The sequence below is a fragment of the Cyprinus carpio genome, chromosome A13 (genome assembly GCF_018340385.1).
Source record: "Cyprinus carpio isolate SPL01 chromosome A13, ASM1834038v1, whole genome shotgun sequence".
Classification (NCBI taxonomy): domain Eukaryota; kingdom Metazoa; phylum Chordata; class Actinopteri; order Cypriniformes; family Cyprinidae; genus Cyprinus; species Cyprinus carpio.
Genome location: NC_056584.1, coordinates 6,518,473 through 6,545,804, shown reverse-complemented (window position 1 = coordinate 6,545,804; position 27,332 = coordinate 6,518,473). Strand labels below are relative to the sequence as shown.

At 38.4% G+C, this 27,332-nt stretch overlaps 1 protein-coding gene and 1 long non-coding RNA gene across 2 annotated transcripts in view; both read right to left on the bottom strand.

Moving 5' to 3' along the window:
- The window catches only part of ubr2 (ubiquitin protein ligase E3 component n-recognin 2), a 29,529-nt gene that overhangs the window by 1,773 nt on the left and 424 nt on the right, over nt 1–27,332 (bottom strand). Inside the window, exons 2-44 of the mRNA XM_042768295.1 lie at nt 25,120–25,379; nt 22,727–22,805; nt 21,907–22,017; nt 20,744–20,874; nt 19,747–19,885; nt 19,578–19,640; nt 18,777–18,897; nt 17,963–18,070; nt 17,295–17,383; nt 15,720–15,818; nt 13,918–14,081; nt 13,733–13,832; nt 13,518–13,646; nt 13,248–13,431; nt 12,991–13,052; nt 12,799–12,909; nt 12,618–12,683; nt 12,246–12,368; nt 12,067–12,130; nt 11,817–11,941; nt 11,275–11,327; nt 11,093–11,195; nt 10,957–11,005; nt 8,093–8,247; nt 7,665–7,767; nt 7,379–7,583; nt 7,063–7,117; nt 6,766–6,947; nt 6,467–6,672; nt 6,287–6,380; nt 5,784–5,942; nt 3,311–3,475; nt 3,077–3,225; nt 2,732–2,787; nt 2,479–2,575; nt 2,316–2,383; nt 1,977–2,112; nt 1,793–1,889; nt 1,404–1,534; nt 1,200–1,308; nt 1,051–1,107; nt 891–968; nt 602–772 (exon numbers count right to left, since the gene is read on the bottom strand). Of these exons, the coding sequence (XP_042624229.1) occupies nt 602–772; nt 891–968; nt 1,051–1,107; nt 1,200–1,308; nt 1,404–1,534; nt 1,793–1,889; nt 1,977–2,112; nt 2,316–2,383; nt 2,479–2,575; nt 2,732–2,787; nt 3,077–3,225; nt 3,311–3,475; nt 5,784–5,942; nt 6,287–6,380; nt 6,467–6,672; nt 6,766–6,947; nt 7,063–7,117; nt 7,379–7,583; nt 7,665–7,767; nt 8,093–8,247; nt 10,957–11,005; nt 11,093–11,195; nt 11,275–11,327; nt 11,817–11,941; nt 12,067–12,130; nt 12,246–12,368; nt 12,618–12,683; nt 12,799–12,909; nt 12,991–13,052; nt 13,248–13,431; nt 13,518–13,646; nt 13,733–13,832; nt 13,918–14,081; nt 15,720–15,818; nt 17,295–17,383; nt 17,963–18,070; nt 18,777–18,897; nt 19,578–19,640; nt 19,747–19,885; nt 20,744–20,874; nt 21,907–22,017; nt 22,727–22,805; nt 25,120–25,379 (5,006 nt within the window). The remainder of the gene's footprint in view (nt 1–601; nt 773–890; nt 969–1,050; nt 1,108–1,199; nt 1,309–1,403; nt 1,535–1,792; nt 1,890–1,976; nt 2,113–2,315; nt 2,384–2,478; nt 2,576–2,731; nt 2,788–3,076; nt 3,226–3,310; nt 3,476–5,783; nt 5,943–6,286; nt 6,381–6,466; nt 6,673–6,765; nt 6,948–7,062; nt 7,118–7,378; nt 7,584–7,664; nt 7,768–8,092; nt 8,248–10,956; nt 11,006–11,092; nt 11,196–11,274; nt 11,328–11,816; nt 11,942–12,066; nt 12,131–12,245; nt 12,369–12,617; nt 12,684–12,798; nt 12,910–12,990; nt 13,053–13,247; nt 13,432–13,517; nt 13,647–13,732; nt 13,833–13,917; nt 14,082–15,719; nt 15,819–17,294; nt 17,384–17,962; nt 18,071–18,776; nt 18,898–19,577; nt 19,641–19,746; nt 19,886–20,743; nt 20,875–21,906; nt 22,018–22,726; nt 22,806–25,119; nt 25,380–27,332) is intronic.
- Nucleotides 9,969–10,614, bottom strand: LOC122147183. Its single transcript, XR_006161459.1, has 3 exons — nt 10,598–10,614; nt 10,213–10,335; nt 9,969–10,097 (listed from the first exon to the last, which is right to left on the bottom strand). It is a non-coding gene; the product is annotated as an uncharacterized LOC122147183 (long non-coding RNA).

Genomic DNA, 27,332 nt, shown 5'->3' with positions numbered 1-27,332 from the left:
ATTTTGGATGAAAACCGGGAGGCTTGTGACTGTCCCATAGACTGCCAAGTAAAATACACTGTCAAGGTCCAGAAAAGTATGAAAAGCATCGTCAGAATAGTCCATCTGCCATCAGTGGTTCAACTGTAACGTTATGAAGCGATGAGAATACTTTTTGTAAACAAAGAAAACAAAAATAGCAACTTTATTCAACAATTCCTTTCTTCGCTTACAAAAAGTATTCTCGTCGCTTCATAACATTACGGTTGAACCACTGATGGCAGATGGACTATTTTGATGATGCTTTTCATACTTTTGACCTTGACAGTGTATTTTACTTGGCAGTCAATCTAACAGACACAAACAACCCTCCCTTCATCCAAAAAAAATAAAATAAATTGTGTTCTGAAGACGAATGAAGCTTTTACGGGTTATGAACGACATGGGGGTAAGTGATTAATAACAAAATTTTCATTTTGGGGTGGAGTATCCCTTTAATGAAAAATTTAAAAAAAAATGGCTATTTGGTCAAAAAAGGTTCTTGAGGTAACCCAATGATAATAATTGTACCTTATCCCTTACATAACTTGCCAGTTATATTCATACATATGCTTGCACAAACCTGAGGAAAATGCCGACTCCGGCTCCGCAGGCAAAAGTATGTGCGGTGCATGCGCCCACGTCCTCTCCTTCCAGCTCGGTTTGACAGCAGTAGCTCTGTGAGCACAGCATAGCACCACACACCAAACAAAGAGTAGGAGCGCGAGACTTATCCCCACCAGATTTAGGACACCTAGACGCCACCAAGATCAAGAGATCATTTGATTCAGTTGAACCAGGAATGTATGACTCAGTAGAGAGCGTGTCTTAGTTAGTAATCGCATTTGATTCGTAAGACAGAGGTGACTCACGTGAAGCTAGAGGCCTGGTTAATCAGGGCGCTGTAGTCGCCTGGCAGTTCTATGAGATGATTGGACTCTCTAGGAAACCTAAAACGAGAAATGGTGAAGAACGGTGAGCACTTGAGCATCGGGTGCAGTGAACGCTTGAGTGTTGAGGAGCAGGACAAACCTGATGAGGGCCACGCTGCTCTGAAGACCCTGCAGCACACCTGGATGAGAGCACCACCTGCAGAGTGCCACATCACACCGCAATTCATTAAATTCATATCTGATCATGTTACAGTTTTCAGAGATGCTTTACTAGATAGTGAGGGTTACCGCTGCAGCAGAGGTTCCATGAGCTCCTGATTGTTGTAGTAGAGCTGGAGCAGGTTGGAGGGCAGACACAGGTATCCACACAGAGCCTCCCATTCACCCGCACCTAGAGCTGAACACACAGTCATCATTAGAAATGATACAGCAAGAAGGAGAGCAAAAGAGAGAGGGAGCCAATAAAACATGTGAAAAGTTGGAGTCATTTACTATGTAACTCGGGTGGTGCTGGAGCTCCGTTGAGATAGTGGAAGAAGAGAGCGGCTGCCCTCAGATAAGGCAGGATTCCAGCTTTCACACAGTGCCACAGATGCCAGCCTGAGCTCACCTCATGCAGGCCGCTGAAATGCATACAGCTTTCAGATTAGAACTAGTAGGGGTGAAACAGTCCCCCTAAATGGCATTTCATTGGATAAAAGTATCTCAGTTCTCACAAATAAAGAGAGAGCTAATTATGCATAATAGTTAGAACATTGCTAACAATGCAAAACATCTTGATTGTAAACCTGGATTCATTTTATACTTGTTTCCTTTGTCACAAAATATATAAATCATAAAGTCAGTCACAGTGTTGCTGGCAGATGTGTGTGTGCTTTCACCTTCCCAGATGCGTCCTGAGTGTGTTGTAGAGCATACACACGTTTTCCTCCTCTTCCCTCTCCGCTCCTCCTCCCTCCTGCTCCATCTGCATCTCCTCTGATGGTGCACAGGAGTCAACAAAATCATTTATGAAGTCTCTATGATCATGTGGCTGCTTGTGAAGGAGAAGGATGAGGTTCTCACCTGGTACCGAGGTTAGGAGGATCTGGACTATGTGAGCAACTGTGACGAGATGCAGGAAGTGCAGCTGTGCAGCGTCCGCACTCAGCCCTGAGGAATCTAGACAGAGAATCGCTGGATGGGACAGCACCAAGCTCACCTGTCACACACAGTAACTGAGGTCAGAGGTCATTCTGAAACAACAGACCAAATCTGAGCAGGCACTTTTACACATAGCTCTTGCTGTGCACTCTTATTGAACAAGATATGTGGAAAAAAACATGTCAATATGAGTTATTAAATTCTTAGAAATACTATTCATGATATGTATAAGCAGACATAGAAGCAACACTGTTTACATACCAGCAAGTGAAACATGTCTATGTCCAGAATACACGGCGTATTCTCCACCCGAGGATCAGGAACAAGGGCTGAATCAACACAGAAGTTTATATGAATGAGGTGAGGGCTGTCGTGCTTTCTCATAATATTTGATCCATGCATATTTGATAGAGCTAATTCTTACCTGCTAAGAGCCTAATAAAGTGATTCTGTACAGTGGTATGAGAGGAGACGGTCCAGCAGGCCGAGCCAAACCGGGTCAGAGAACTCAAACAGTCGTCCTGCACGCACAAAACATTTAGGTTACCAAACAAATCAAACTCAAGAGTGAAGATTTAAAGAGTTAAGAGGCCACTTGAATAGGACAAACTATTAATTGATTTCCATGAGACATTCAAATTACAAGTTTGCAAATGTATTCAAATGTGTTTGATTACCTGTCTGCATGGTAAACTTCCAAACAAAGGCTTCTCTTCATCCACCAGCAATCTCTCTGTGAGAAATGAGATGACACCATCTTAATATACTGTACTTTTCAATGTACTTTTAGCTCTCATAATGCTTTAAAAATCTCCATTCATTTTTTGCATCCCTGGTTCCATTTGGACCCAGCGGAAAGTTAGCTTATAAAACGGTCTCTACTTATTGTTTTTCAACTAAAACCATGTATCTCACAATAACTTTTGAATGTTACCATGTCATTCCTATATCATCATGCCACATTACTCATTTTACCCAGTTCAGTACTTGAGGTATTATGTGCAACACTTTCTTGCACTGACCTATACATTGAATGGTGTAGGCACAGCTGCCCCAGCACATGATTGGCACGCGGGGGTCCTGCTCATTTGGGTGCACTTTAAGACCCACTTTATATGTGGCTGTCCCAAACGTGGTCAACATCTCCTTTATGGTGCTTGAGTACGGGTTCCTGACAGAAAGACAAGTGTTTTATTAGTGATTAGCTTTTGTGTGGTGGAATTATAAATAACTGGTAGTTTTGTATGTGGGTTTACTTTGGAGTGTAGTCCAGTTTGAAGCCATCAGGTGGAGGACAGTCATTAACACCGTCCATAGCATCAACACCTTCAGCATCTGCAGCCTTCCTGTGAGCAGAGAGCAGGGCTTTCATCTGCTGAGAGGTGATGCTCAACCACTGGCTCAGATCAGGCTGTTCAGAGCTGCAAAAACACAATAGAGGTGTGGTCACAAAATTGCACTAATTTTCTATTACCTACACAGTGAGAGCTTTGCAAATTACAGTTTGGTCATAACACAAATTTAATAATAAGCCCCTTTCACACTGCACGTTGGACACGGAAAATTGCCGGAACATTGCCGGGTCGCCTTCTGTCTGAACGCAAACACGTCCCGGGATTGATTCCGGGATTGATCCCGGGTTGGGGACCTAGTAACATTGGCGGGTTCAGTCCCGGAACGAGCTCTGTGTGAACAAAAGCCAGAACTAATGCCGTAAAGGGTGTGTTGACTCAGTATCACCTTAACGAGTCATTAGATTTTCGAATCTTCTGCCCGTTACCGATCTACGTCACTAGGTAACACATTTGCATAATCCCCGCCTGTCCGTGAAATACAAACACTCTGACCTGCCCACAAACACTTCGCTAGTTAAGTGTGTTTACATCATGTTTAAGAAGATGCTGTGCTCCACGAGATCACAGAAATACAATTCGAACCTTGTATTGTGTGCTCCTCATTTTACCGAGGACTGCTTCTCTAATCTTGGCTTTTACTCTTCTTTATTTGGACTTACATGTGTCTCCGAAACACAGCCTGCAAGTATGATTGATATGTTATGTGTTTTCAAAATGTCTATTTTTTGTGCTAATATGTGATGTATACCTAGTGCAGCTTTAGGTTTACAGGTAAAGCACGATATTACTGTTTTACTGAAATAGTTCTGATAATTCACTGTGAACCCACTATTTCCTAAGAATGAGTCGTAGACTGTTGTTGTTCTAACTACTTCGTTTAATAATAAAGAATGCAGTGTAGCGCACAGTTTATTTAGCTGCACCTGCGGTCATAGGGTTAATGCAGGGAGTAAAAGATCTGGTAGAGAGAGACGAGCAAGTTAGACTGGTGCGCCTGTGATACAGCTGTTCTGCATTCTGATTAAAAATTAAGTGAGTGTCTTTTGTCTGTCGTTATTTAGACATTACAGTAGACATATTTTGGTTTACAAACTGTATTGTTTCATTAGTTAGTCACGTTAGTTAGTCACTCGGCTAACGTATCCAGCATTATTGTTTTTTAAGTGTTTACAATTTAGCAGCTAAACTTAAGCTGTGGGAAAGATTTGCTTGCATAAGTGTTATTTTTATCTCATTATTTTAAGAACTAATTGGAGCACTATATTATTGCTTCATGTAACGGTGCATGCTAGGGTTGCCAGGTTGTCACAACAAAACCCGCCCAATTGCTACTCAAATCTAGCCCAATCGCAATTTGAAAGGGTCCCACATTAAAAATCGCGTCCCAGGGTATAATTTACACATTTTTGTTGTCAGGGTTCCCCTGGTAAATTTGCATTCCAGAAGCTAAATATGACGTTATTGGGTTCGCTTCAACACCCAGACTTGGCAACACAGATGGTAGCGCTCGCTAACTTGCTCAAGCACTCCTCTTTGTGCCAGTCACAACAGGCTTGGCCAACTGACAAATCAGAGTAGAGTAGGCTTAAAGGGGGGGGGAGGGGGGGGGGGGGAGGGGGGGTTTACAGACATTTCGTTCGGAACTGAATCGAACAAACTGTTTCTAAATTATGGACAAATGACTCTTTGTATAAATGTATATTCTGGGAAATTTTACAATGTTTTCTGACCTTTGATGCATTTAAACCTGTTGTAGGGGACTCCAACACAATATTACGACACTTAAAAAATAAAAAATAAAAACATATGACCTGCTCTTTAAGGGCATTAAACATCAGCCTGAACAGGAAAACACATCCGCTCACTAGTCAACATATACAGCCTCATTGTGTAACTCTTGCAAACTATTCTATTCTAATTCTATTCTATTCTGATTGTATTCTATTAACTCTTGCAAACTATTCTATCTCAACCCTTCAGGGAAAATTAAGCTGTCAGAAGCTTAATGGTGGTGACATTGAAATCATGCTACCATGGTGTAGCCCTGTTTATAGTATGTTTATGACTTTAATATTTTACTTCTGGTAAATACATTTTGAAGAAAAAAAAAAAAAAAAAAAAAAAAAAAACATTATCATGATGAATAAAACATGTAAGAATCAAACTTTTGTTGGTCACTAATCATATTTTCTGCAGTAATCCATAGTCAATGGAAAAATCCTATTGAGTTTTTGTCAAGGTAATCAAAGCGATGCTTCTAGGTTGAACTACAAAAATGTCACCAGTGCAGCACTTTACAGAATCAAAAAAATAAAATAAAATAAATAAATGAAAGAAGAAGAACTAGCAGTCATCTGTGTGTTTGTTGCAGTACCTGCAGCTGGTCTTTGTAAGAGGCAGGAGAGGAATGACGGTGTTACTCAGACACTCGCAGAGTGGACACAAGAACTCTCCGTTCTCTACGTCATAACTGGTGTGCACACGTAGCCTCTGCTGCCTGCGCTGCTCTTTAGCCTGCACCGCTTCAAAATACCTACAGGGGGAGACATCAGACATACACACATGACAAAAACACACACTTCATCATTTTACAAAACAGTAAAAGAGACAATGCAATAAACATTTTAAAGGAGGGCATAAAAAAATGAAGGAAACAATCTTAAAACACAAGAGATAATGCTTTTAAAGGGTTAATCTTTGTCATAATCCTTTTAAGGGCTAGCTCTTAAAACAGGTGGAAACAATTTAATAATGAATGCTTAATAATGAATGTTTCTGCAATTACAGTTACATTCGTTTGCTGCTCTGATAGGAAGAGCACAGTTTTCGGCACAGGGAAGCATGTGTTTCTCTCTTTTTTATGATGATGATTCTTACCTCTGCCAGCAGTGAGAGTGCATGATGTGCCCACAGCTGCCTGTGTGTGTGCCGAACGACAGGTCAGGGTGCATGAAGAGAGGGTCATACTTATCTGCAACACAAACACAATAGCACTCATTCAACCAAACATGCACTTGTATGGTAAGATGGCCCAAAGACACACATATAAAGACATGCCTGGGTTGTGTGGAGGTCTCTTGCGGTTTTTGGACATGACAGTAGAGCGCTGGACAAAAGCAGCGAGCACCATGGCTTTGCCATCAGTCCTGATTTCCTGCTCCTCCACACACAACAACACACCACCATCTCTCCCCTCACACCCCCCCCCACACCACACCCTCCTACCAACACAAAACACCACAGCACTATCACACGAACTGGGGCTATGAAGTAAAGAGAGGACAAAAAATTAGAAGATAGCATCTAGAAACAAATGTATGATACATGAGATCTTCCAGGGTGATGCGTGTGTGTACCTGTGCTCCAGTGTGGAGGAGGTGGAGGGGTCGAGCTCCTCCAGACTCTGCTGGAACAACTCTTTGTTCTCGTTGATGAAGTGTCTTTGCATCTCTGACATCTGAGCCATGATCTTCTCTCTCCGGAGCCGCGCCATCTCTGCTTTCCTCTTCCGCTCTGCCTTATCTTTATCCCGCACCGTCTACATATACAAATACATCCAGTGAGACAACAATGCAACTTTAACAGGTCATAATGCAAGCATGTTACGCTTCCTATTATCACCACCCCCTACTGACCCCTCACCTATCACTCACTGGCGCACCAGCCGTCCACTCCCACTCCCTCTTGATGCTTGACCACGGCCACTGTCTTCAGATACACAAGTAAATGTGAACATGTTTTTTATGTTGATATTCAAAATACATAAAAAATAAGAATTTCAATAAAAATATAAACAAGAAAAAACTATCTAAAACAAACAAAAAACACAAAGAAATAAACAACAACAACATCTTATACATAAATACATTAATATAAAATAATGTAAATATATTTAATAAATAAAATCAATAAAACAAACAAAAATCTAATTTAAAAAAAATACTTTTTTTTTTGATTGTTTGTTTGTTTTTTTGGCTTTTGCTGCCCTCTATTGGATAGCTGAGACATTTACACAAACATTCTAGTGACAGGTGGCTTTGTAATGAGATTTGGATCAGCTTTACCTTGAGGATCCAGCGGATCATGTCCTTGTGCACCTCCAGATGAGGAGCATTCTGCAGGGTTTCCAATAAAGCCAAGATACTGGGAGTGTTAGCAGGAGCCTCACCTGGTCCTACAATGAAGAAATTTAATCAGCTCAAGAGGTGTGTGTGTGTGTGTGGGGGGGGGGGGGTATGACAAAAGAAAGACATACTGGAGATTTTGAGAGTGAAGTTAAAGTTGGTATCATTATCATCTGCGCTGCCGATAAGATGCTGCTGTTCTTCCACCAGGCCCATGCCTATGAGATGCAGCACCTGCAGGACAAGTTCATACTGAGCTCTAACTTGAGTGTGTGGTAAGAATATGTCTAATATCATGGTAAAAGATATTTTATAGCAAGACTATGTTCATGATAAAGTAACTGGAAATTAATTGAAAATTACTTAAATATTAAATACCCATTTAGTAATATATATATTTTTTTTATAGTGATTTAAATACTTTTCAAGTGAACTGTACTTAAAAAAAAGCATGTAATGGACCAGATTTAATGCTAATTATCTAAAATCTATTATGTTTGTAATATGAGAGAGTGCTGCAGTCTCTCTCTCGCTCACACACAAACACACACACACATACCCTCTGAAGCATGGACTCAGACCAGTGTCCCCCGCTGGGCTCCATTGCCCACTGCAGCACGGCTCCCAGAATCCCCAGCAGCACGTCACACTGCAGTATGTTCACCAGGCTGGCAAACAGCGGACAGAACCGAGGCAGAACTGGTGGAGGCAGAACTATAACAAACACACAGAAAATCACTTTAAACATTCATCACATAATACCAGGGTTGCACATTTAATCAAAATAAAATCTAAACATTATCAATTAGTAAAGGCTGCAATTTAATTAAATACATGTGTGAGCAGCTCATTGTCTGCAGGTGTTTGCAGCCTCTTGGTTCACAGTAAATGGAGGTCTGAGTTTGGGTCACTTATAGCATACATTAGAACGATTATAACGTGCATCTTCCCATACTCAACTAAGGTGAAGCTATAGTCCCTGCAGATTTCAAAATAAAATACAATTTTTTTATTTATACAATTATTATTAATATTAGCATTATCAAACTGTGTAGCCTTAGCTTAGATTATATAGTATATATTTTATATTATAGTTATTTTATATTATAGTACAAACTTATTAACACAATCATAACCAATACTATCAAAATCAAAATCACAACAATTATTATCAATATCATCATAAACAAAAATCACAATTATTAAAACATCACTGGATTCTCAAAATAAAAATTTTTCTTTTTAAATCAAAATCACAATTATTATTATCAAAGATATTCAAAAATTTATTTTATTTTATATAATTGTTTTTTTTTTTTGGTGCCCAAATTTGATCACTGGATTCTCAAAATAAAAGTACCTGAATCTTCCCCATTTTGCCTCTTTATCCTTCTCTGAGCCTCTTCAGCCTGAAGGACGACACAGGAGAAAAAAATTAACATGGATTTTCAACAGTTGTTCTTTGTGAGTTTCAATTTTGATCATGCAGCGTTACCTTGGACTGGTCAGCTCTGGAGTAATGGTGGAAGTAAAGGTTAAACATCTTGGCACAGTCTGGCCTGAGTTTATAAAGTCCTCTACCAGTCACACCAGGCTTCCTATACAACAAATTCACACAGGAGTTACACACACAGACCAATTCTACTCTTTGGACCACACTCTTTTATCCAGGACACTCACTTAAACAAAGCCACACTGTCGATGACCCTCTCCATGCCGGTTTCTTTATTCTCCTGTGTGCAGAAGACAAAAGAGTGTGTAAAATTCATTGGCATAAAATACCACTAGGTGGCAGTAAAAAAAAAAAACCTGTCTTACTTTAATCGACAGGACCTTTGGGACAAGATAAATTCTTATTAAATTTAAAAATGCATCACTTATTTTCTGACCTTTGTGTATTTGTAAGCTGTTAAGTCAGCACAGTGATCTATTGTAAACTATTCTCTGTTTAATAAGGACCATGATTAGGGATGGGAATTGTACAGAATTGAATGATGGTTCCTTAATGGTAGTCCTTTTAAAGCAAATGTTATCAAAACTGAATTTTCTTTATGCAATTATTGCAATAAGGCGGTTAACTACACGATCACATTTTTACAAATGATGTTGCATCTAGCAACTTGCTTATTTTCACCTGTATTTGCATAATGTTTTTTTAGTTAGATTTCAAACCAATCATAATAATTACTTGTGATCTTTGATAGAGGAGTGAAGCAGTGAGGGTTGACTTACATTCTCAGGCAGGGCTTTGACCAGCTCGCTGTGGGCCATAGGTCGAATGCATAGTGGTGAACGATCTCTCGCCTTGTTTCATCTGAGCTCTCCACCTGACCAACACCTGCTGGTATTATTCGCTATCGAGAGCGGGGGCCCCTACAGGAAAAAAATCAAAAACAAGCAAAGCATGAAAGACAATTTTTTTTTTTTTTTTTAACTTATGATAAGCTTAATACACCCACATAACAATGCTCAAAAGACATGTTGAGAAATGATCACTCACCCACGATCATAATGACCAGATGCAGCATCTCCTCAGTTAGTGTGTTATTCTGCTGAACCACATCCTGAGAGACAGTGAGAGAAACACACATCACTGGAAACAGAATTGAGTGCAAGCGGAGAGAAATCAAGCAAAAAGAAAAGGAATGAGGACAAAAAGTGGTTTGGAGGAAGGCAGACCTTGTGAGCATTCTCTCTGCTGTATCTCTTTCTGCAGTCTGCTGAGCTGAAGATATGATAGAGCTCAAAACGGCTCAACACGATCATCAGGAAGTGGTTTGGATCCATCATAGAAGCTCCAGCCTAGATACAGAATGCATCGCATGCATAAGAACTTATATGAAGCATAAATAAGGACATATTCCTGCCAAACTGTCAATGCATCCATATGTTTGATATTCTCCATAGATTCTTGTTTCTCTACAATCACCACGATTTTAATAATACCAGTTAACTGATGACATATGTGTATGTGTGTGTGTGTGTGTGTGTGTTGTTTGAAATCTTTGGACATTAAATCGAGTTTTGGATATAATTTTAAAATGCAATTCTTCACACTACTGACCTGAAGCATGATGAGGGTCTTTATCGAACATCTCCCACTCTACAACTTCACATTGTGCTCATAATAGATCTGCAAAAACAATTCAAGAAAAAGCACCAATTTTTTATGAAAAATAGGCATTAACCTAACAACCACTCTCTTAAAGCGGTCTCGAGTATTAGAAATGAAACACATTTTTATTAGCTTCTTGCCTGATTGACAAAGAGAGCCATTTCTTCTCCACATCCAGCCAGCATTAGCACCTGGGCACAAGAGTACAAGGCATACGGATCAAAATAAAAGTACCTGAATCTTCCCCATCCTCATTTTTTTTTTTTTGGTGCCCAAATTTGATCACTGTATTCTCAAAATAAAAGTACCCGAATCTTCCCCATTTTGCCTCTTTATCCTTCTCTGAGCCTCTTCAGCCTGAAGGACGACACAGGAGAAAAAAAATTAACATGGATTTTCAACAGTTGTTCTTTGTGAGTTTCAATTTTGATCATGCAGCGTTACCTTAGACTGGTCAGCTCTGGAGTAATGGTGGAAGTAAAGGTTAAACATCTTGGCACAGTCTGGCCTGAGTTTATAAAGTCCTCTACCAGTCACACCAGGCTTCCTATACAACAAATTCACACAGGATTACACACAGACCAATTCTACTCTTTAGACCACACTCTTTTATTCAGGACACTCACTTAAACAAAGCCACACTGTCGATGACCCTCTCCATGCCGGTTTCTTTATTCTCCTGTGTGCAGAAGACAAAAGAGTGTGTAAAATTCATTGGCATAAAATACCACAGTCAAAAAATAAAAAAAAAAAACCTGTCTTACTTTAATCGACAGGACCTTTGGGACAAGATAAATTCTTATTCAATTTAAAAATGCATCACTTATTTTCTGACCTTTGTGTATTTGTAAGCTGTTGAGTCAGCACAGTGATCTATTGTAAAGCTATTCTCTGCTTAATAAGGACCATGATTAGGGATGGGAATTGTACAGAATTGAATGATGGTTCCTTAATGGTAGTCCTTTTAAAGCAAATGTTATCAAAAATGAATTTTCTTTATGCAATTATTGCAATAAGGCGGTTAATACCGATCACATTTTTACAATGATGTTGCATCTAGCAACTTGCTTATTTCACCTGTATTTGCATAATGTTTTTTAGTTAGATTTCAAACCAGCATAATTACTTGTGATCTTTGATAGAGGTGAAGCAGTGAGGGTTGACTTACATTCTCAGGCAGGGCTTTGACCAGCTCGCTGTGGGCCATAGGTCGAATGCATAGCTGGTGAACGATCTCTCGCCTTGTTTCATCTGAGCTCTCCACCTGACCAACACCTGCTGTGTATCGCTCCCCTACAGGAAAAAAATCAAAAACAAGCAAAGCATGAAAGACAATTTTTTTTTATTTTTTACTTATGATAAGCTTAATACACCCACATAACAATGCTCAAAAGACATGTTGAGAAATGATCACTCACCCACGATCATAATGACCAGATGCAGCATCTCCTCAGTTAGTGTGTTATTCTGCTGAACCACATCCTGAGAGACAGTGAGAGAAACACACATCACTGGAAACAGAAATGAGTGCAAGCAGATAGAAATCAAGCAAAAAGAAAAGGAATGAGGACAAAAGGTGGTTTGGAGGTATGCAGACCTTGTGAGCATTCTCTCTGCTGTATCTCTTTCTGCAGTCTGCTGAGCTGAAGATATGATAGAGCTCAAAACGGCTCAACACGATCATCAGGAAGTGGTTTGGATCCATCATAGAAGCTCCAGCCTAGATACAGAAACAGCATGCATAAGAACTTATATGAAGCTAAATAAGGACATTTTCCTGCCAAACTGTCAATGCATCCATATGTTTGATATTCTCCATAGATTCTTGTTTCTCTACAATCACCACGGTTTTAATAAAATCAGTTAACTGATGACATATTTTGCGTGTGTATGTGTATATGTGTGTGTGTGTTGTTTGAATCTTTGGAATTAAATACTCTTTGGAATGAAATATCTTCACACTACTGACCTGAAGCATGATGAGGTCTTTATCGAACATCTCCACTCTACACTTCACATTGTGATAATAATAGATCTGCAAAAACAATTCAAGAAAAAGCACCAGTTTTTTATGAAAAGGCATTAACACTAACAACCACTCTCTTAAAGGTCTCGAGTATTAGAATGAAACACATTTATTAGCTTCTTGCCTGATTGACCAAAGAGAAGCCATTTCTTCTCCACATCCCAGCATGCACCTGGGCACAGAGTACAAGGCAACGGAGAGGATGCTCGATCAACATGGGTGGACTCAGTTCACTCTGTGGAGCACAAAAGAGGCCTCAGAAATTGCCAAGATTGTTTTTGCAACAATCCTCATGAACCAAAACCAACAAACTTACCAGCGGCAGCTGCACAGGGAATCGATAGGCAACCTCAGTTGTGCTCAGCAGAGCATGTAAACCTAACAGGAAGAGAGAGAGAGTCGAGGTTCAGTTGATATGTGGTGAGGTTACCACCATCAACTCCTCATGACTCCTATATTCCATACACATATTCGATAACTCAAACTCCCAGGATTTATTCTCAAAACTTTGCAGCATGTATATGGCCTTTGTACTGCTGCAACAGACTATGCGTTAAACCATGTTCGACTGACCTGCTAAAAGTCGGGACACAGGCAGGTGTATGCTGACTTTCTCCTGAGAGACGCAGTAGCGGATGGTCTCAACGGAGTGGCCGCACATGCTGAGGGTTATGGGCTGCTCCCCATCTGTGAAACCACTGTGGCAGTGAGTCAGCGCGCTCAGGCACTTCTTATAGGCTTCGATCAGCACTCTCTCCTGTGCATGTGACCAATAATACTTATATCAAGGCCCCATGGTGGATTATGGAAACTGAAGTGACTGTGTGTCTAACATGCACTTACATCACTGGCACACCATTCCTGCATCATAGAGATGATATGTGTGAGCTTCATCTGCAAGGTGAACGCTGCCTCCCATTCTGGCTCCATCTCTATGTGCTGCCCCACCTGACGCACTACTGGGTCCATTCCCTGCAAAGAGGACACACACAGCTGTTTTACTGCCCAATTTCAATTACCGCTGTCATGCAATCTTAAAATCACATTGGTATAGTCACCTGCATGCATTTTAGCAACTCCAAGAAAGCATCAAAACCTTCAAGATACTTCTCCCTGAGTTGGTCGGTCCACTCTGTTGGACGGCTTATCAGGACATACCTGCATCCAACAGAAACTCATCATTACACGCATCTCAAGAATTGGGAACTGTATATAAAATGGGCAGACAGGCTCAGTGTCTTACTTGAGGTCTCCTATAAGGCTCTGGACCCGGCGGAATTTGAAGGCTTGTTGTGCGGTGTAGCGTTCAAACTGGAAGCGGCCCTGCAGGTCTCGGTGTCTGAGGTGGTCAACGAATGTGCGGATAATGGTGGTCATCAGGTTCTCTTCTGTGATCAACATCCGAGCCTGGAAAATTAAATACACTATTGCCACATCTGGCAGACCGCTGGAGGTTTGGGTCGTAAGCTGTTTTCCTATATGCGAAATTCACTTTTATTGAGAGAAGAAGATGAGACAGAAGAGAACAAAGGCAAGGGAAAGGAAAGAGGAAAGAGGGGAGAAGGCAGATGTGGGAGTGCACAATAAAATTAAAGAGGGGGAGGGGAAGTGAAAAAGAAAAGAGGATGAAAATAAGTAGTAGTAGTGAAGCAACCGAAAATATTCAGCCAGAAATACATTTTTGTTTTTTGACAAAACTAAATAATTTTACTGATAGGGAGATGTTTAAATTAGTACTTCTCCAATTTCAAATTCTAGAATAATTTAAATAAAAAAATTAAAAAAATCTAATAAAAGAGCTTGTAAACTATGTCAAGTAACTTTACATTTACCTCAAGAAAGCCATTCAATGTCCATATCTCATTCGTCAGCTAGAAAAAAATAATTTGAGGAGTATTTTGCAAATTCAATTCATTATTTACCCTTTTAGTGATCTCATTTATTGTATGTTTGAATAAATTTGTCATGAAAACCAGTTATTAAAGTAAACTTAAATATTTTTGTATATTTTTAAATATATTACATAAATTAACAAGTTATGCACAACTTAAATATTAACAATTCAAATGTACATTTTTTGTGTGTTGCTTACTAAATAAATTTGATTATTAATTTATTATTATCAGAGCTGTCAATCAAATACAGTTTTTAATGTAATTAATTAAACAATGTTTTGATTAATCTACTTATTCGCATATTAATCACATCAAATTTGGCTGAGAAATTACCAACAAAAGATCATTTAAAGCCACAGTTGTGTTACATGAGAAAAATATGAAATAAATATTACAAAAAGTAGCTTTTAATTAGGTTTTTTTATTAATATGTATTTTTTGGTCATTTGAAAAATATGATTTCTTTTTTTTTAATGTTTTTTTTTATGAATTGAGTCATTTATTCATTAATAACAATCCATCAAACCACTTATTAAATGTCTTTATGAGAAAGTCACTGAGTCATTCATTCATTCATTAGATTCGTTCAAACTGCTGATTCATTCAGGAATGAAGTAAATGGCTCTCTTTATGAATGGGCCATTGAATCATTGGTTCACCTGATTCCTTCAAAACGTGGATTAAACACTCCTGTGATATTGCTCTCACTGGTTGTATAATATTGCTTATCACATGATATAAACATGAGACAAAAACTCACACAGCTGCATTTTTTTGGCCCAATATCTTGAATTTTAGGAGCACATAGCCATTTATGGACTACATAGTTGCTGCCCTTCATCAACGGTCAACTGAATGAAATGTAAGATGACTTACAGGTCTGGGGAGGGTTGGCTGCGTGAATTAACACATTAAACTGAAAACCCTAATTATTACACTATTTCAATTTTTTGGCTTAATAAAAACTTTAATTTCAGTTTCGATAAAAAAAAAAAGTTTCAGTGCATTAGAGGAAAGAGGAATGAACCATTTTAAAATGAAATAGGAAGGATGGAAATGGAAGAGAAAAAGGAAATGGAAGAAGAGACCAAAAACCCAAAATGACAAGCCTCTTCCTCATGGCAGGCCGTCTCTCCTTGTATGTACTCACCAGAGAAGGCACGGTGAACATTTGCACAGAAAGATCAGTGATGGAGAACTCCCTGTCGTGGTCGTCTTTCACGTAGTCGCTCTGCAAGCGCTCATAGTTCTGCAGGGAGTGGTGAAGGGGGCGGAGGAGAGGAGAAAGAGGCAGAAGAGAGAGGAGAGGTGTGTGGGATTGGCGGTACTCACCACAGTGGGGGCGGTGAAGAGCTGCACTGACAGAGAGGTCACTGACACTACACGCTCGTGATCGTCCTCCATAAAATCTGTCTGGAGGCGCTGGTAATTCTAAGGGAAGGGGGCAGATTCACCTTCCGGGTCAGAAGTCAGGGGCCATCTGCAGTTACGTCCCCCGACTGGGTTCTATGTCAGGCACATGCAGCCTTTAGTTGCACCGTGACACTGGGGCAAGTGTGGAGCCGGGGGACTCGAGCTAAAGCTAAACTTTACACACTGTTTTTATAGTAGACTTTCTAGAGTTGTTTAAGCTAAGGTACAAATCTGTCAGCCACATCTGTGCCAGGGCCCTATGATTTTCCTAATGTGGATAACAAAATTGTGGAATCCATTTATAAAAAAAAAACAACAAATTTACAGTATATTCAAGTTACAGTTTGTCTGTAAAAAAAAATAAAGACAAAAAGACTGCTATTTAAATATAAATCTGAATGCTGTGGACGTCTGTGATTGAGTGATGCTGTTTCGCCTACTACATCTTCTTAAGCACGAGTAATGCTTGTGATCTTTTCAGCCTCTGTGGTCTAAATATATGAGAACCTGAACACATGAACTCCATATCCAGTCACTTCACCAGCATTTCACAATTTCATTTGACAATTTCATAATTGCCTCTGTAGACTATAGACATTCAGTGGAAGAGCATTAAGATAATTTGGAAAATATTCTCTGTGGTAAATGACAACATGACAAATTCTAACTTGGACCCAGAAAATTTAACACGTCAAACCCACTTGTACTTTGTCCAGTCACTGAATCTAAAAACAACATTTAAAAGGTAAGTTCACACCAAAATGAAAAATCTAAAATCATTTACTCATCCTAAATCAATGAGGTTTGTTCTTGCGTGTCAAGCAAGTAGAGTTGAGCTTGTTTATCTTATTCATGTTCAACACATCGGTGTTTGTCTCTTTAGAAGACTTGGATTAAACCACTCAATGTATATGGATTACTTTTACAATGTCTTTATGATGTAGAACGAATATCTTGCGAGTTTGGAATGACATAAGGTTGAGTAATTGATGACAGTTTTTTGTGTTTTTTGGGGTGAACTATCCCTGTAATGTACATGTTGTCATGGAGTCCCAGAAAAATGTTGCTCTGTGCTATAAAGGCACAGAGGGCTCTGATAAGAGTGTAAAGCCAGTGCTAATGCGTTATGTAACAATTATGCTATTTTTTCTTCATGAATTCCACAAATTATAATGACTGATCCCATTCCTTAGTAATCATGACAACGTAAACTCCGGTGGGTACATGTGCCAAATTTTCTCCACTTTTTGGGCTTCATGGGGTTTAATACCAATCTAAATAAAGACTGTGCCACTGCAAATGGAAGTCTTACCTTTGCAAACTGGATGGCAAAAAGTTTTTTGTATTTTGAATCCATGAGTAAGCTGCTCATAAAGAGCTGGTGGTAAACATTTCTCGCTCCTGCAGGAAACACAAGATTATATACATCATTAGCATAACTGGGTGAATCTCACAAAACTTGTCAAGTATATGCCCCAATCATATTTCACCACAAAAACAAAAGAAACAATCAGAAAAGTATGGTTACAGTTCATTTTAAAGTGTCCTTGTTACAGTGTAATTATACAATTAAGTACTGAGCAATATTAATTAACAACATGTACTTTCTAAAGGGTGAGTTGCTTTAATTTACTATTACTATAGTAAGTATATGTAGCGTGCAACAAGAACACTAAAATATATGATTACCAAAATGACATTTTGGTTTAAGGAAATTTATAGGATTTACTTGGAAGTTTTTTTTTTTTGTTTTTTTTTTTTTTTTTGGTAATGACAATTAATTACATCCCCATTACTGTAGTGCAAAAAATAACTGATTTATATTAATATAATTATCTTGCTTATTTAAACTATTGTATTATAGGATTGTTTAATAATGAGAATGGCACTCAACTGAGAATAATGGCAATAAAAACTTAAAACATACAGACACATTACAGTAATGAGACTTTGAAGGGAAATCAGTCTTGCTTCATTCACCTTTCCACATCTTGGAGTCACAGAGCATGAGCGTGTCCACCAGAGAAGAGTTCTCTCCCTCCGGTCCTCGCTGAAGACCCACCTGACACAGGATCCTCCTCAGAGCATCTGTTGAGGACAGCACTGATTCATTACAGCCGTCTAACACAGAGCACTCTGCTAGTTTAAAACGGTCATGACATAAGAAACAAATTTGCCTTGATCTTTTGACATATAAGAGGTCTTTGTACCATTAAAACATTCTGCAAGTTTCAGAGCTTAAAATGTCCTCAAATAGCATTTATTCAATCATGTTAAAAAAAACGGCTCGTTTGGATCTATTGGTAGATTTGCGATGTCACATGAGCACACACAGTTGCATATGACTGCCTCAAAGAAAGACACTGTTGCACCATAAGCGTTCACTCAATAACAGCTGGCATCCCTTTACACTGAATGCAAATGTTGTGTTGCATCAAAAGCAAATAGAACCCGTTATAATCGCTGACGCTGTTCTGTCTACACAGATACAGGTTCAATTTCTGAGGGCACATATTAAAATAATATGGCAAAAAATCCATGTCACCCTTTTAAATACAATAAAACTTGTGGTAACATTTGATAAACTGATGATTACTGGAACAACACAATTCCTTTAAAGGAAATAAAACAAAAATGCGGAAGATAAAGCAGAAACTGAATACTTATATTTTTCCTGAAGAGCTTGAAAAAAAAAAAAAAAAAAAAAACTCACATAATTATCTGAAGATATAGACAAACAAAGAGAGAGATATAGGGAGAGAGAGAGAGAGAAAAAAAAAATGCAGAGACTGACCTGAGTATCTGATGATTTGGCCGAGCCAGGTGAGAGCTTTGAGTGCAAAACACTGATGAGCCACTACAGAGGAGTGCATGACTTGAACCCGCAGGGGTTTCGTCTGCCGACTTGTGTTCCTCTGCAAAACATGTGTCCAAATATATTCACAAACAAATTACATTTACATGAACTAGACATGTGCCGGTATTCGGTAATGCGATATATCACGGTAATGAATATTGATATTGTTATCGTGGGCACTTCTAAATACTGTGAATAATTATATATGAAAAATTAATCAGAATTTTGAATGCATTTTAAGAATACTTTTCCCATCAACTGGTCAAAATGCACAACACCGCTGTATGCTGCTTGGGGGAACACGTGGAGGCGCGCTGCATGAAAGCACATTCACTCTCTGACAGCAGATGGCGCTAAACTGCAGAAAATGCAGCCCCTATCCTGGAAACCCCATAAAAAAAGCAGCTGCTACTTTCTAAAATGTATTTAAATAGATTTAAATAGCCATTCAGATTTGTGTATTTGCTATGGTGTTTATCACAACTATGTCCCTCCTTCAATGTCAGTGTATGCGTTTTTTGTTGTTGTTTTTTTCACTCTCTGACATGAAAATTAGCTTTTCCCTGTTGCTGAAACTGCTATATGCAAATTGGGAAGCATTTCTCCATAAAACTTAAAAAATAAATGTCCTATTTAACTAAACCTTTCAGTAAAAAAAAAAAAAAAAAAATGGCAAAAAAACAATTGCTTTACTCATGTGAGGAAAACGGATGGGATTTGTGACTGTTTAGAACTTACCACAATAACAGATTTGGCCTGCTCACAAAACTGGAAGTCTCCAAAGCGAACAGACTTCCTTCCCTGAATACAGTGAACAGAAGTAATCAGTGCACAAAAGCAAGAATATGCTGTGCTTAGCGTTAAGCCTGAATCATGGAACTGTGGAACTAAGAGCAGGTCAGCTTACATCTCTGTCCACAGTGGTGGCGAAACTGACGGCCTCTTTCTGAGTGCAGTTCACTGCTTTCTGTAGTGTATAGATGACCTGCTCGTACGTGTGGACCTCATCATTGAACAGCATGCAGTAGTACGTGTCTCCACGCACCCTTGAGAAAAAATAAATAAATAAATAAATATGCAAGTTACATTTCTCCCAATATGCTAACATGCAGTAAACAAAAGCAATTGCATGCATGATGGATGATCCTGAGGGATTAAAATGTACCCCCTAAAAATGTGTTCTTCTAATTAGGGATATTAGGGATTTAACCCCAACAAGCTTCTCAGTCATTTTTGATCGATTTTGATTTGTTTAAAAAAAAAATGTTTGCTCAATCTGAGTGTTGTAAAACTTGGTGACTTTTATAAATATGCAATCAGAAAACCGACTTGCAATGAGCAACTTCTCTGACAAATAATATTAAACTAATGTCTAAATATCCAAATGTGTATTCTTTTTTTTTTTTTTTTTTTTTTTTTTCTAAGCATAACATCAAGAATTCTTGTGCAGCATTTGGATGCATAGGACACTTCAGCCATCTACTGGCCATTATTTATTTATTTATTATTATGATCATCACCAGATGGCAGAAATCTAGCCCAAATACATGAGAAATTCTCATACTTTCTTTGATTAAACTCATAGAGATATAGAATGCTACTGTAGTGAAGTTACAAAAGTTTGTGCATTTGCTTATACAAAAAAAAAAAAAAAAAAAAAGGTAAAATGGTAAAAAAAAAATAATAAAATAAATAAAGATCTACATGACCCAAAATCTCAACAAAAGTGCAAATTGTCATTGTTAGTACTTCAGGGTAAGCAGTTTTATATAGTTTTATTACAAAAAAAAGTTATCTTCTTACTGTTCCTGGTCAAAAACGACCATGAACAGCTAATGTGACTCTTTTTCTTAACGCGTAGGAGGGTAAAAACAGGCCATAGTATGAGTACTAATGTGTCTTACGGTGGCTCAAGGCCTTCAGGTAGCTCATCCTCTTTGTCCCAGGTGAGCATGTCCACAGCATATTTGAGGATGATGGAGAAAACATTATACGTGCGAGCAATCATCTCTTCAGTCATATTGGCCAAAGGATCCTGCCAAACGAAACAGGGAACACAAGGGTTTGTTTTAAGGTTGTAACAGTGAGAAAATTTTCTCACCTGTTAATCAATGCGTGACAACACCGGTAATACCGGTATCACCGGGGGGTGGGGTTATTTGGGGTTTTCCCTCTTTTCCTTGCTTTCCTTTGCTTTTAAATAGCTTGTAAATGTCCATTTTACTTTCACTTTCGAATTCTGTCAATTGCTTGAAAGGACAACAACAAAATGATACAACGACAAACTCACTTATATTAAACATAGAACTTCTGTAAACAAAACTAATAAAAATACACCATGCTATAGGCCTAATATGAAATTAATTACACAAAGTTTAAATATAGATATATATAAAAACTGAAAATCAGCAAACACAGAGGAACGAAATAAATAGGAAACAAATGTTATATATATATATATATATATATATATATATATATATATATATATATATAAAAAAAAACGTAATAAAATCACCTTAGATAAGTGGCAAACGTTAAACGGGCTTCTCAAATTCTAAAATATTGTCAAACTAAATCTTCTGCCATCGTCTTGTCTGTCCCACCTCACTCTTCTGGTCAGTCAGCTCGACTCACTCTCGTCTCGTGATAAATGAAATCTGACTCTTGCTGCTGATCTGTGATGCGACTGTCGTTCCTCAGGCTGCATTGAGCAGCCGCATTCAGTTTTGAATTGTAGTATCTGTTCTCTAACTGAACAATGATTTTTATTACAATAAAAAAGATGGTGGGTGGCGGTGCCGCGGTGGGCAAGTGATGTAACACTGACCATCGCAGCAAGTCTAGTTTGTTTCCAGTTTAACCCATACCCATTGTTCTAATAATCCTCAAGACTTTGTTAACAAGATGCAATGTTGTGCCTATGAAAACTACATCATGCTGAAGTATTTATGTTGTACTACCAAGTAGGGTTGGGAATTGTTTCAATTTAAATCAGAATCATTAAATTCCGTATTAATTCCCATTCCTCTGTTGATTTAGTGTCACAGAGGAAGAGGTGTCTTACCTTCTGGGAAGAGTCACTGATATTGGGCTCATGTTTCTGACAGTAAGGGCCCTTCTTCCAGGCCTCTGTGTCACCGCAGTCACAGAAACCTCCTCCTCCTGAGGTGGTCATCTACAGAGAGCACAAAGAGCCACTTACTCACAAAGACAGCAGCACATGACGGCTACGAGTTGATCTCAAGTCTCCTACATCTGTATCTTAGAAATAATAGACCTGTCATTGACATGAAGTCATGAGTCAAGAAACACATGACTGTCTGCTCTGCTGTTCCTTAAAAAAAACACGCTGTACAGGTTAAAATAGAAAAATCATGAAAAATCTGAGTATCAAATAAGATCAGCTTTTGAGGGACATTTATTTGTCATCTCTCAATCATTATTGTATTGCATTGCATTATATGTTTTGCCTTGACAATAAAATTAAGACTATAACTCTTAAATCGTTATTGAGAGATATTGTGAAAACTGATATTTATATGCATTTTATGCAAGTAGTCTGCTATGTATACTTATTAAGACCTCACTGATTTACATTACAAGCTATCAGAATTTCATCTTAGTTTGTGGCTATATAAATATTAGCAACTGCACCAAATTACATGCTTCCTCAGTTTGAGGAAGCTCAGGTGTTTTTGAATATGAGCTCCATATGAGCACTAGTGCAGCCGGCCTCTACTGCACCAAATGAGACTGATCTGTGGCAGTCGGACCCATAAACTTGGCATTTGACACTTTCTCTGCACCTCTGATACATACTTGAGCGAGAGGTTTAATAACTTTAAAGAGAAGTGGCTGCTGTATGTGTCTCAGTTTCCTCTTACCCTGTAGCGATGCTCTTTGTGAACGCTGCCTAAGAAGCACTGCATACACAGCACGCAGGTCGGATCAGCCGCACACTCCCTGAATAGGAAAAATAATATCAAATGTAAATTGTTATAGTTAAAATCTCCCCACAAATAATCCACTTTTTAGGTAGCACTTTTTTTTGATACCTCCTTTTGGCCCAACTCTAAGACAGGATGGCATGCTTTCACAAATAAAGTAATCCCAGTATTCACTGCAAGTGAATAACTCTGTTGCTGCGTCCCAATTCACGTACTATCAGTCCTAAATAGTATTCAAAATTAGAACTAGTGTGTCCCAAATTGTAGTGCAGATCCGTGCACAATTTAAGGGATAATATTGGCCACAAGCTACTGTGCTCTGAATACATGATTAACGGTTAAGTAGAGAGATTTACATAAAGGGGTTTGAGTGACTGCTAATCAACATCTAACCTGATGGAAAACATTTTTCATCTGCAATAACATTGTGAAATTTTATAAAGGTATGTTTGACCATCAACTTTTAAATGCATTACGCTAAAACATTCTCCATTGATACACCATTTATTTGTGAAAATGTTCATGGAAATCTCAGAATGACATTTTACACGCTTTAAAAAAAGATTCCTAAATATAACCGTTTAAATTGTATGTTCTTAAGTTATTTGTGTTCGCTTAGTGGAAAACAGAAAAACACAGCTAATTTATTTTTTAATAAAAAACAGGGTTTGGATCAGAGCCAGTGCCATAATACATAACAGGACTGTAAAATAAACACTTGCACAATTTATTAGGATGCAATATATATTTCACATCAGCCAGATCAGATTATAATCTGGTAATATCAGCATGATAAACTATGTGGGATGTGTGTGAGCCCTTTTATTTGTTATTCAAAGAAACAGAGCAGAACAGTGCATACTTCAGTCACCTCCGGCCTCTTAGCCAGCTTACAGTGATCTTGCCTAAAGGACTTAACCTATAACAGCAACCTGGCCTAATTTAGCCAAGACGTCCACGTCTATCCCTTTCCCTACAACTTCAACAGCACACACACATAGCTTAGGACTTGGTTTGGAGAAAATGAAATAAAATGATGAAATAAATTCAACTGTGACATATACACTCAAAAGCTTTGGCAGTGACAAATGTTGTGTTTTGCAAAGTTTGCTGCTTCAGTATTTGTAGATTATTTTTCCACGCGTCTACGGAAAACTGAAAAACAATGATAAGTATATCATAAAGTTTAAAGGCTTTTATTGGCAAAAAAATAAAAAATTAAAATTACAATGATTCAATATTTACAGCGTTGACTCTTGTTCTTCATAACCTCTGGAGTTCTCTCTGGCATGCTGGATATTAGATTCTGGGCCAAATCCTGACTGATGGCCATCCATTCTTGCCTTATTAGTTCTCAGAGTTGATCCCAATTTGTGGGCTTCTGCTTGTCCACTCACCTTTTGAGGACTGACCACAGGTTCTCTATGGGATTGAGATCCGGGGAGCTGCCTGGCCACGGATCCAAAATTTCAAAGTAATGATCTTCAAGCTACTTCTTTATTGCTCTTGCTTTGTGACATGGTGCTCCATCATGCTGGAAAATGCACGGATCATCACCAAACTGCTCATAGAACCTTGGAAAAAGTCGCTCTTGCAGGACGTTTTGAGACCATTCTTTACTCCTGGCAGTGTTTTGGGGCAGAATTATGAGGGAGCCCACTCTCTTGGTTTAAAAGCAACCCCACACATGGATGGTCTCAGGGTGCTTCACTGTTGGAACAACACAGGACTCATGGCAGCATTCACCTTTCCTTCTCCGAACAACAGATTTTCCAGATGTCCCAAACAGTCAGAAGGGAGCTTCATCAGAGAAAATAACTTTGCACCAGTGACATTGACGGTTTTCTTGGAGAAAAGTGGCTTTTTGCTTCTCTTCTTGACATCAGGCCGTTGTCCAAAAGTCTTGGCCTCTCTGTGTGCAGATGCTCTCACACCAACCTGCTGGTTGATGATTTTTCATGATTTTTTGATGAATAGATAGTTCAAAAGAACAGCATTTATTTGAAGAGATTCTGAAGGATCACGTGACACTGAAGACTGCAGTTATTTCAGGTTTGCCATAAAATAAAACAGTTGGTAATAAAAAAAATAGTAATGACATTTCTTTATTTTTGATCAAATGAATGCAGCCTTAGTGAGCATAACAGACTTTTCAAAAAAATTATTTCAAACTTTTGACTGGTTCCAAAACCTACTAAATCATCTGTCTAAGAAGCAGACAGCGAGCAGAGCCGCATGTCTTTAGTGCCTTCTAAAATCAAACGAATCGAGAATCATTGTGATTACAGTCTAGATGAGAATCTAGAAGAGATGGAGTATTGACACTGTACCTGCAAGAGTATGTTGGTTCTCCCACTTTAAACACATGGCCACAGAGCTGCGAGGGCTGGTTGTTCTGTTCCAGCTTGGCCAATCCCACGGACGGCTCTTCCCCGCACAGGTACCACTCCAGCGGGCTCTGAAGCAGCAGCGGAGCCAGCAGGTCCTCATTCTGAGGGTTCAGGTTAGGGCCCAGACAGTAGATCTTGGGGACGTAGCAGGCCAAGTGCTGGTACACCTCTTTGGGCAGGTTGCTCGCCAGCAGCCATTTCTATGGACAGATGGACAAAATATTAGACACACACACAAACATTTTTAGAAAAGCAGCTTTTTACTTTAATAATTATCAATTTGTGAATAATTTAATTATAAGTTAAATAGTGCTACAGAGCAAAAGCAGCCACAGAGAGAGGCCAAAAATAAACTAAAACCGTAACTGGTAAAGTAAATAGGTCAGGTGGACAAAGGTCAGGCTTGGAAAAAGAACACTGGTGGTCAGGTGGTCAGTCTTTGACTGCACTGCTGTTTTATATTTGCATGGCCTGGAAGATGGTCATTTTCTAAAACAAACCAGAGGTGTGTGATGTGATCTTATTTCACAGTAACAGTATTTTCTTGTGGGTAAACATAAAAAATAAATGATTGGAAATAATATTAAATAGACACATAATCCATGGAATTTAATTGGAATGGTAATCAAATCTCAATCTGATTATTTTTTCTAATTTACAAACACAAAAAACAAAAAAAAATCAAGCACAAACATCAACATTAACAATAACTAAAACTAAAAAAAAACATAAAATCCAAAAACACCAAGGCAAGTGGAGTTTAGTGGGTTATAGCTGCCAAGACCTCACAACTTTATGCATTAATATAGAATTCATTAGATGTGCATCTCTCATATGTATAAATACATAATAAACTACTTGGCTATTTAAAGTAACATTTATTCAGCAAGAATGCATTAAATTGGTCAAAAGTCAGAATAAGTGCTTTTATAATTTTACAAAAAAACAAAAAAATCAACATATTAAAAAAATAATCAAAAACGAAATAAAGAAAATAAACAACTATTGTAAATAATAAGAAATGTCAACAAGCAAATCAACATATTAGAATGACTTCCTAAGTCTCATTTGAGAAACTGAAGACTAGACTAATAGCTTTTCAATTTTTAAAATTGTAATAATATTTCACTGTATTGCTGTTTGGCAGACAGAATGAAACTTTTCCTTTGTCCAAGACGCAACCGTAAAAGATAATCATAGGAAGCTCACTGGGTTTTGTAACTATAGTGTGCGTGTGATTCTGACAGCATTTTTTCCTGAAGGAGATACTGTAACAACCTAGCTGATGTCCAGCAGCATGTATGTGCCATGATCACATGCTAAATGAAACACAGGGATTACGTGTGCACAGTAAGCGGAACTTGGCAGACTTTGCGACTGTCTACATCGACCTACTAACCTGGATTTAGTGCTAGAGCACACAGCCAAACAATCCAGCGTCTATTTTCAGACAATTAACCATGCAAGAGTTGATTAGAGATCAAAGATCAGATTGTAGTTTTATTAACACAGACCTATAGCGTAAAGTGACCTGTGTTTTTCATACACACTGTGTCTAATGCACAGTCTAAAACACCCAGGATAATGTGCAGTGCTGTCTTTCGCTCTGTCAGACAATACAAAACACAGCAAAGTGAGGTCTTGCATGTGGTTTAATACAACCACCATCTGAGCTACTCTGTAAAAACAAACCTACTTGTGTTTTTGAGATAGATGTGGCATGTAAATGTAGTGGATTAGCCGATTTACAACATGAAAATCATGTAACTGGGCTACAAAAACTAATGTTTAGTTTGTAAACCACAACATTCTTCAACAGCTGCTATGCAGAAAAAGAAACCAAAAACACAGCTAATACTTGTATCTGTCCAGGAATGCAGAAGAACTACACTGCTCGCCTAGATCAATGTAAACATCGTTAAAATAGCTGTTCGTGAAACAGTGTTAATTATACCATTAGCTACATAACGTAAAGATGATGAACAAAGCAGCCAATGTTGTTTTTATCCAACACTTCACAGCTCACTTCTTTGTCAGCAAAGCCACAAGTTAAACCCAAAACGCGAGAAATTAAAGAATGTTTTCCTTGTAGCTATATTAAATAAATGTTCGTGTAAATGGAGTGTCAAGTGTGTGTGTTTTGGAGCTCGAGG